At 42.6% G+C, this 10,676-nt stretch overlaps 1 protein-coding gene across 1 annotated transcript in view; it reads left to right on the plus strand.

Annotated features, from left to right (window-relative positions):
• Positions 1-322: 322 nt before the first annotated feature.
• The window catches only part of tiparp (TCDD-inducible poly(ADP-ribose) polymerase), a 15,761-nt gene continuing 5,407 nt past the window's right edge, over positions 323-10,676 (plus strand). The window contains 4 exon segments of the mRNA XM_061720516.1: positions 323-673; positions 3,573-4,266; positions 4,268-4,355; positions 4,358-4,619. Coding sequence (XP_061576500.1) covers positions 3,598-4,266; positions 4,268-4,355; positions 4,358-4,619 — 1,019 coding nt within the window. The 5' untranslated portion in view covers positions 323-673; positions 3,573-3,597.

The raw sequence follows: 10,676 nt of genomic DNA on the forward strand, positions 1-10,676 counted from the left end.
GGAGATCAATAAAGTCTTCTATTCTATTCTATTCTATTCTATTCTAAATCATTTTTTTGAGTGAAGTGAATTTTTTTTATTTTTTGATGGAAGCAACCTTTTTTTTTATTGAATAATTAAGACACAAATCTACCTCCATAGGTGTAATGCATCTGCTTTGCTTTTATTAGACTACTTCCGGTGCCCTGCAGATCCCCCACTGCAGCTCTCTCTCTCTCCAGCAGACGACTCTCTCCCCCCGCCTGACCGAGGCCCCGCCCCCGGCAGGTCTGGGGGCGTGGCCAGCATCAGACCCCGCCCCCAGACCTGCCGGGGGGCGGGGCCTCGCTGCGGAGCCGGGAGTCGGGAGTGAGTCTGCTGCCACCGCGTCTCCCTCCGCAGCCAAGCTCCGTCCTTTGTCGTATTGTGCTCCCCTTTTTTTTTTTGCGCCTTTCTGTCCGCCGCAAGAGCACAAAGAAAGTCACGGACAGCTTAGAAATCGAGACGGAACATGAGCACGGCGGGGGGAAGCAGAGGGAGCCGAGCCACCTAACCGGACCAGCCCGTAGGTCCGTGCCCGCAGAGCGGGCTCTATCCCCGGACTGGACTCGCAGCTCCGCCGATGTACAACACTGGATTTTACCCACCAAAGAGTGTCGTGACCAGGGGGAGAGGGCTGGATTTGATCGGCCAGGTAGGGCTTTTGTCGTGTCGGCGTCAGAGAAGTGAGGAAAGGCTGTGCATTTGTTTTGTTTTTGTGTATAAATGGTCCGGGGGAGTAATGCTGCGTTCCATTTACCTCGGAAGTCGGAACTGGGAACTGGGAATGACGTCACAGCCGAGTTATCAGCGTTCCAGTTACAAAGTAGGAAAACAAGATTGTAGTTCGCATATACCACATGAAAAATGTAAATTACACTATAGCAGCATATATATGCCGAACAATACTTGTATACGACTGATTTAGTCAGTGGCGTCAATTCAGTGGAAGCTAAGGTATGGCAAGGTTACGAGTCACAGAACTAGAGTATCAATCAACACGTCCAACAAATACTCATCACAGAAGTCTATGTAGCTTATCTGTGTGGTCAAGAAAACTGGAACTTTTTCAAATGCAGTCTCGCTCACTGCAAAAACTCAAAATCTTACCAGGAATATTTGTCTTATTTCTAGTTAAAATGTATCATTTTTAGTTAAAAAAAATCTCATTACACTTAAAACAAGAGTCATCACCAGAAAAATAACTTATTTGCCATTTTCACCTGTTTCAAGTAAATTTTCACTTGAAATAAGTAGAAAAATCTGCCAGTGGAACAAGATTTATCTTCTCATTACAAGCAAAAAAATCTTGTTCCATTGGCAGATTTGTCCACTTATTTTAAGTGAAAATCTACTTGAAACAGGTGAAAATGGCCAAATAAGTTATTTTTCTGGTGATGACTCTTGTTTTAAATGTAATTAATTTTTTTTTGACTAAAAATTTGACATTTTAACTAGAAATAAGACAAATATTCTTGTTAAGATTTTGAGTTTTTGCAGTGTATAATAACTAGTGAAATCGATCATGTTGTTCTGATTTGCATTTTCTAGTCATTCTATATGTATTAAGTAATAGAATAATAGGTGTGGCGGCTGCCATACCTTGCCATACCCAATTGACGCCCCTGGATTTAGTGTGACCAAAACTAGAATGAAGTGCTACGAATTTTTACAGAGCTCTCTTATAGATCCATGTTTACAACCGGGGCAGCCATCTTGGAATGTGAACTCGGGGGTGGTGAAGACTCTCCCACTTTCCCAGTGGGAAATCCCACTTCGAGGGGCGTTCCAGTTGAAAAATCCGAGTGGGAACTGGGAAATCCCCACTTCCGAGGACAAATGGAACGCGGCATTATAAAGCTGCGCCGCAGCAGATCACCTTGCAGCGGAGGGAGCGAGGGCAGGCTGGCGCAGGCAGCGCTGCCTCTTTTCACTCATTTATCAAACTCCTGGACCTGAATGTTAAAGTAACCCCCCGGGGTGTCCTGTGGGTGTTTTATCCGCTGGGTGTGTGTGTGTGGTGTGTGTGTGTCAGCTGCAGCCTACGTGCGGAGCTGCTCGGCAGCAGCGGCCGCTATCACCGCCTGATCAGAGCCCCGTCCCGGGAGAGAGAGGGCGCTGATTTATGGTCCCGCGTCACGCCGACGCAGGGCCTTACGGCGTAGGGTACGCGGCGACGCGCACCGTCGGCTCTGCGTCGGTGTAACGCGGAACCATAATTTAGGGCTTTACTCTGATCATATCTCTGCTGTGCGGATACCCAGCTGCAATTGCAGGCATGACGTTAGCGAGAGACCAAAAGACACGAGAAAATCAGGAAAATAAATGACATGGTGCAATTATATGTTCTCCTTTTTTTAATGTGATTAATCTGAGGTATGGTTTCCCTGCGGCATGATTAGGTAATATCTTTCCGCTTCACTTGTGAGGCAGACGCAGCTTTTCCTGCTTCCCAAATGAGAAATCGGCGTAACAGTGTGTTCCTGTAATATTCCTACAAGGACTAATATGTGTGTCGGCCAGGGGCGTCAATTGGGTATGGCAAGGTACCTTTGCTTCAAGGGTTAAATGTAAATGTTTGTTTTTTTAAATACATTTATGGAATAACTACAAATGCAAATCAGAACAACATGATCGATTTCACTAGTTATTATACACTGCAAACACTCAAAATCTTAACAAGAATATTCGTCTTATTTCTAGTTAAAATGTCTAATTTTTAGTCTCTTTTTTTTTAATCTCATTACATTTAAGACAAGACTCAAAAACAAGCATTTTCACCTGTTTCAAGTAGATTTTCACTTAAAATAAGTGGAACAAGATTTTTTTGCTTGTAATGAGAAGATAAATCTTGTCCCACTGGCAGATTTTTCTACTTATTTCAAGTGAAAATTTACTTGAAACAGGTGAAAATGGTCAAATAACAAGTTATTTTTCTGGTAATGACTCTTGTTTTAAGTGTAATGAGATTTTTTGACTAAAAATGAGACATTTTAACTAGAAATAAGACAAATATTCCTGGTAAGATTTTGAGTTTTTGCAGTGAATTTTTCTTGACCACACAGATAAGCTACATAGACTTCTGTGATGAGTATTTGCTGGACGTGTTGATTGATACTCTAGTTAAGTTCTGTGACTCGTAACCTTGCCATACCTTAGTAAGACTGAATTGACGCCACTGCCTACAAGGACTAATATGTGTGTCGGCTATGTGAAGTGTGTGTGTGTGTGTGTGTGTCAGATCAATGTGGTGGCTGCTGGGGTGTTGTTCCTCTTTTATGTATGGGGTCATCCTGGGATCAAACCAGTCTAGTCATTGTTGGTGGGGGGTTTGTTTCAGCCTATAGACCAGGCAGGTTTTCTTTTCCAGGAAAGGAAAGTAGTGGGTTTTTTTTTTTGTTTACAGCTGCTGTATGGCACAGTAAGTATCCCAAGAAAAATATTAATCACTGCTTGTTTGTGCCAGGATGACTTCACTTTGGAAACTGAGATTATGGGATTATCGCTGTTATCTTTGATGACGACCTCTTTCTTTGTCTTTCTCTTTCTCTCAGGCTTGTCAGGGTTTAAGAGGAGATCATGGATAAAACTTTGCACATTCTCCAGAAGTCTGCAGATTGTGTATCGACTGGGATCTCCCTGGATATGAGTTTAAATGTGGACGAAGGGGAAGATTTCACAGAACAGCAGATCGTGGGGCTGCCGGACAAAATACCTCTGGTGAAACCTTATTTCAAGAAGAAGCAGAGGAAATTGGATGCCAAATGCCTCCACCGTGCCCTGGAGGATCCTATACTGACCACTTTACTAAACACAGATACTCTGGTCTCTGGCGATGGGGTGTTTGTTCCCCGGAACCAGCCGGGCCGGACTCCGGGTAATATATGTACTGCAGCTGTGGTGAAACAGGGCTGCGTGGGCCAAGTGTGTCTCAAAGATCCAGGAGCTGCTGGAGATGTCACGGCAGCGCCCAGGGTGCAGGGGTTGATGAGCCGGGATGTGGACGTGGAAATAGCAGATACTACTGCAGAGTTGGAAGAGACAGAGGGGCGAGGGGAGCGGCCCAAAATTGCAGATTCTGCCCCCGACTGCTTTCAACTGAAACCTGGCCTCAGGGCGGCAGGGAGCACAGAGACAAATACACCCACAGGAAGGGATTTACCTCCCATAGTTGCACCCCAGGTCCCCCACCAAGAGGGGGTCATCAAAAGCAAAGACCTCTTAACCTCTGTGGGTAAAAAATCTTCCGGTCAAGGACTGCGGCGGAGTCCAGGACCCCCATTCCCTCCTCCTGCAGCCTGACAAAGGAGTGCTATTTCAGGATAAAAGTGAAGAGGCCTCCTGGACCTGGTGTTTGAGCTCCTCACTCAGCTCCAGTATCACACTCACCAGTCGGACTCAGTGGACATTTGTGTGGATTTCCTACAAGGACAGTGTGTTTATGGCAATGATTGTGCCCAGCACCACACCGTGTTGCCGTACCACTGGCAGATCCGCAGGAGCAGCACTCAGACATGGCAGAGCTTAGCAGACGACTCTCAGGAACAGCTGGAGCGACTGTACTGCAACCCCGACAATGAGCATGTCAGGCTCAAAATTCAGTAAGTATCTCCAGCTAAGTGTTTACTGCAGCCTTTAGACTGTATTATTGCGTGCTGTGTAAACAGGAATGCCCTATGGTTAGACACATGATCCCATTGTGGCCCGGCGTGGTAACAGAACATTTCTGATTTTGATTCTTACCATCTGCTTAAGTGGGCAATTCACTTTCAATTCACGTAGTTTGAAACGGGAAATGAAACAGCAATTCTTGAATTTGTTGAAGATAACTCAGTTTATAAATATTTCTGTTAAATTCAGACAAGACTTGTCATAAGTGTAGAAAAAATGATCCTCACTGGAGTGCAGTTGTAAATTGCAACAGTGGACCGTGTATTGATGTGTTTTTAAATACTGCTGAAAGGTGATTACTAGGGATGGGCGGTATGGACTAAAAAATGTATCACGATAATTTCTGGCATTTATCCCGATAACGATAAAAATGACGATAAAAAAATACCAATTCAACTCCACCTTTTTAACTATAAATCTATCTCGCTCTCAAATCCGCCATGTTTGTTACACAAAAACGTCATCAATGGGAATTTATCCTGTTTTCTTTCTTTCTTTCTTTCTTTCTTTCTTTCTTTCTTTCTTTCTTTCTTTCTTTCTTTCTTTCTTTCTTTCTTTCTTTCTTTCTTTCTTTCTTTCTTTCTTTCTTTCTTTCTTTCTTTCTTTCTTTCTTTCTTTCTTTCTTTCTTTCTTTCTTTCTTTCTTTCAGGATCATTTCCTTCCTTCCTTCCTTCCTTCCTTCCTTCTTTTTTCCTTTCCTTCCTTCTTTCCTCCTGCTCTCTCCTTCCTTCTTCCCTTCCTCTTTCCTCCTGCTCTCTCCTTCCTTCCTTCCTTCCTTCCTTCCTTCCTTCCTTCCTTCCTTCCTTCCTTCCTTCCTTCCTTCCTTCCTTCCTTCCTTCCTTCTTTCCTCCTGCTCTCTCATTCCTTCTTCCCTTCCTCTTTCCTCCTGCTCTCTCCTTCCTTCCTTCCTTCCTTCCTTCCTCCTGCTCTCTCCTTCCTTCCTTCCTTCCTTCCTTCCTTCCTTCCTTCCTTCCTTCCTTCCTTCCTTCCTTCCTTCCTTCATGTTGTGCGTGGATTTAACGCAGAACCATAAATCATCTTTACACAAAAACATCATCAACGGGAATTTATAATTTTTACCGTGAGATAACAAATTCTTATCGTGAGGAATGTTTTTGACGGTATATCGTGAACTGTAAAATATCTTCCATTCCTAGTGATTACATGGTAAACTGATGGATAATTGCGACATGGCAACAGTGAATCAGTAAGCTGATAGGCTGCTTGTGAGTGATTGGCCACTTCTGGTTATGACTGTTGGAAACTGTAGACATCAGCACGAGTTCCTTCTTTGTTTTCACCACCGGTGGTAAACTGAAAGCGTCACCCCTACAGCTGTTTCATACGCACTGAGGATCAAGTCGGGCTGCTTGTTTACGCGTTGCTTCCGCAGCGTGTGATCTATGCTGTGCGTAAAAGCTGGCATAGGTCTGTTTTTGCCCGTCATGTGTCTCTCATCGTTAATGAGCGCCCTCTGGACAGCGCTTAATTTGAGCAGCTACCATGCCCAGTGTCTGTTATCTTGTTCCTGTATTTCCTCGCTCCCAAACGGAGCGCTTCCATTGGCTGCGGCTCCAAGCGAAGCAGAATTTACGGCCCTCATGACTGAGAGTTGTGAAACTTCCCTGACCCCCAGTTGCATTGTGTGGTCAGTGACACAGACGCACTTGGCAGCTTCTGTCCTCCCCTCAGTCATAAACATGCACATTAGAGTGTACGTTTACACACACACATACACAGAGTTTGGCATGCAGACGCTTGCACGAATAGGCAGCGCAGGGAGGCCAAGTGGCGTGCAATGCTTACACGCACGCCTTTTAGGAGGGAGAGATAAACCTCCCTTTCACTATCTCACACCCCATAGATACACACACACTCATGCAAGCAATTGGAAATCCTCGTGGAGGGAGGGGGGGCATAAAGGAGCATGTACTGCTTCCTGTTAAACTGTGCCACACGCAAGCACATTTACACATGAGCACCCGCACACAATGAGTGTGTTCACCTAGAATTTCACGACTTTATTCTGAACAAAGCTTTGTTTATTTTCAGTTTGTTTTTTTTTTGCCTCCAGTTTTTGAAAATGTCCCCCTAGTAAATTGTAAAAATACTTTTATTAACATTGTCAGTACTGAAACCGGTATTGACACGGTCAATGACACAGAACTGTGACCTTATATTGTCAGTCCATCAGCTACATCTTCACCGTAAATCACATTTGATGCCTTTGAGCTGCTGTGTGGGTGTTTGTCGCTGTTTATGCTTAAGCTGACACACAGGTTTGCATGTGCGCACAAAGATTCGTCTGTGTCCGTGTGTTTGACTTGTTGGCTCGCGTATCGAGCCGAAACTCTATGCAAATTGCGTATTGCCTCATAAACAGGATGTGCACCTGGTGGAGTCAACCCAGATTTCTCAGAGGCCTTTCTGAGTGTGTCGTACTCTAACACAGTCAGATGAGAGCGTCTGGCAGACTCCACTGAAACTCCTGCTGAAACTAGATATGCCAGAGGACATTTTTCGCCAGTAATTACTAGATATATTTGCTATCATTGTAGAGACAGAGATGATTAAGCTCCTAAACATGTACCCATTACCACTTGAGTAGAAATAAGCATTTTGCTCATTAAGTGCAGTGAAGTTCGATAGTTTGTTCTTGACACAGTTTCAGCTGCTTTTACAATCAGTGTGCCCGCTCTGAAGCCCTTTATTTACCATAACCATATATGCTCTTTCCTCTGGCGTTAAGCGTAAGCATTGATTAGGCTGAGAGTACCAGCCGGTCAGATGATGAGAAACAACTAAACAAAGTGTGTAAACTGTCCCATGTCCGGCTGTTTAGGATTCAGTTCTGCCACGAAGCGTTTTTGTGTTCTCCTGCGTGTGTGAGAGGTCTTTTGATACTTTTCTTTAGAAACATAACCTCGCTGGTCTTTTCATGCACGCAAGACCAAAAACACAGCGCAAAAGGCATCTCCGTGGTTACTACAAGCCAGATGATAACATCGTTAGTGATATAAAGAGCATTAGATGACTTGAGGAGCTCTGTTGTCGGTATGGCAACGAAGGCCTGTGTTTAGGCCTTCTTCTGCGTGTGTAGGGGGAAACGAGTGGACAGAAGAGAAAATGCTCCATCGCGTTTGTGTATCTGCATCTGGTTACATGCTAGGGATGGGTGATATTTTACCGTTCACGATAAACCGTCAATAAAATTCCCCACGGTAAGAATTTGCCCATCTCACGGTAAAACGATAAATTGAGGAAATGAGAAAGAAAGAAAGAAAGAAAGAAGAAAGAAAGAAAGAAAGAAAGAAAGAAAGAAAGAAAGAAAGAAAGAAAGAAAGAAGAAAGAAAGAAAGAAAGAAAGAAAGAAAGAAAGAAAGAAGAAAGGACTATCGTTATTGGGATAAATGCCAGAAAGAAAGAAAGAAAGAAAGAAAGAAAGAAAGAAAGAAAGAAAGAAAGAAAGAAAGAAAGAAAGAAAGAAAGAAAGAAAACTACTCCTTATTGGGATAAATGCCAGAAAGAAAGAAGAAAGAAAGAAAGAAAGAAAGAAAGAAAGAAAGAAAGAAAGAAAGAAAGAAAGAAAGAAAGAAAGAAAGAAAGAAAGAAAGAAAGAAAGAAAGAAGAAAGAAAGAAAGAAAGAAAGAAAGAAAGAACGATTCCCTTATTGGGATAAAGAAAGAAAGAAAGAAAGAAAGAAAGAAAGAAGAAAGAAAGAAAGAAAGAAAGAAAAGAAAGAAAGAAAGAAAGAAAGAAAGAAAGAAAGAAAGAAAGAAAGAAAGAAAGAAAGAAAGAAAGAGAAAGAAAGAAAACGACTATCGTTATTTTGGATAAATGCCAAAAAGAAAGAAAGAAAGAAAGAAAGAAAGAAAGAAAGAGAAAGAAAACGACTATCGTTATTGGGATAAATGAAAGAAAGAAAGAAACAAAGAAACAAAGAAACAAAGATTCCCGTTGATGACACTTTTTGTATTGGTAATTTTTTTTATCGTTATTGGGATAAATGCCAGAAATTATCGTGATAAATGTTTTTGTCCATCCCGCCCATCCCTGTTACATGCTGTTGCCATTGCAGTGCACTTATATGAGCGTGCGTCGTGCCCTGAACTGTTCCCGGGTGTGTGCTTGATCCATAGCACAGGTTAATCCCATCCATATGATAAGCAGGGTTGGAATATTGACTAATCCTTGTTAGTCATGAACTCAGCAGAAGGAGGAATTTTGCAGTCATCGCTTCCAAAAGTTAAACTGTAATAATCTTCCACTGAGTAATTTCAGAGTTATACCGTGCTTTAACGCGTGTGTGAGCGGGTGGGAAATGTGAACTAAGACTCTCTAAGTTTCCGCTCGGCTGATTTGAGAAGCTGTCACCCAGATTTCTCATAATTAGGCCAGTTTCCTGTTATATGTACTTAAGGGCTGACTTTAGGACTCAAAAATACACTTGGCAAATTTGTTCTTCATTTTTTTAATTGGCCGCAGAGATGGCTGCACTGCTCTGTTTGGGGTGTTTAAGCTAGTGCAGGAGTCAGATTCCTGTGTCAGACATGTGATAAAGTCTTGCTCGTCATCAACTGACATAAAGAGTCACTAAGCATCAAGGGCAAAGCAACCTGACACGAAGGTGTGTGCGCGTCTCTGTGTTTATATCACCGGGGGAAATTCCATGAAGCCACGTTACCTTGAATATCATTTACATATATGTATATTTAGACACACGTGGACAACGTCTACTTGAGCCTACGAGGAAATATGCTATATGTCTTGTTGGTGTGTATTTGTAGGGCAGTAACGTGTAAGACCCGATCAAACCATGAATCAGAGGGCGAGGTCTGGGTCACTTTTCATCTTATTAGTCAGAGTCTGCCTCCATCTTTACCTCATTAGGGGTTAGGTTTTGTGTTTTGTTTTTTCTTCCCTCTGGATTTTTTCTTTCTGGTTATTTCCTTGTCACGCTCACCTTTAATCTTGTGTATCTGTTTGCGTTTTTTTTTTCCTACTCAGATGTCTTTTGGAGGTCTACAGAGGTTGAAAAAAAAACTTTGTAAATGTGTTTATGTGCTTTGCCAGCGCTCTCGTATCTTCTCCTGTGAAGTGTTACTGTATTGAAGTGTTACTGTATGTTACTTTAAATGCCAAAACCCATTTTCTGATCCTCCCAGTTTTTATCACAGGTTTTATATCCTCACTTAATTTACACTCCAGGCAGCTGTCGGGTTTTTCAAAAGACGAGGTTAAAGGTTCGAGGGAGGACACGCTGAACTAGACAGAGAAAGGCTCTTAAAGGGAACAACCCAGGACATGCAGGACACGCAGGACACAGCAGGTCTTGTTCTGCATGTGTTTCTTCTTGTGCCCATGTTCCTTTAGAGCTTAGAAATAAGTATTGATGAAGCACTTTTAAATAACTAAGGGAACCCGAAAGGGAATAAGGCCAGCTTGAGTAAATGACACCCGTCTACGACACCGGTGAGGTGATGTGTGTGGAGGAAGCCGCCTTCGTCAGCAGATTTGCTTGACTGACTAACACGCAGGCGTGACTGGATGATGTTTGCGTGTGTGTACATGACCCTCCAAAGAATGTGTGTCTGTGTGTGCGTATGAGAGTAAATAGTTTTTTTGTTTTCTTTTAAGTTAATGACGTTTTTGACAGTGGCACTTTCACAAATGTCCGGGCTGGAATGCAGGGCCGTGTAGATGTAGCCGTGAGAAAGTTTGATTGTGTGCAGAGGTGGACAGAGTACTCGACCCCAGTACTTGAGTAAGAGTACAAATACTACTGGTCAAAATTTACTCCGTTACAAGTAAAAGTAGCTCAGTCAAAATATTACTCGAGTAAGAGTAGAAAAGTACTTGCTTTTAAAGGTACTTAAGTATCCAAAAGTAAATGCTTTTAAATTTACTTTAAGTAAAAGTAAGAGTAAGAGTAAATTTCTTATTTTCCACATCAGTAAATTACTATATTTTTTCTAAATTAATTTAAG

The sequence above is a fragment of the Cololabis saira genome, chromosome 4 (assembly GCF_033807715.1).
Source record: "Cololabis saira isolate AMF1-May2022 chromosome 4, fColSai1.1, whole genome shotgun sequence".
Taxonomy (NCBI): Eukaryota; Metazoa; Chordata; class Actinopteri; order Beloniformes; family Belonidae; genus Cololabis; species Cololabis saira.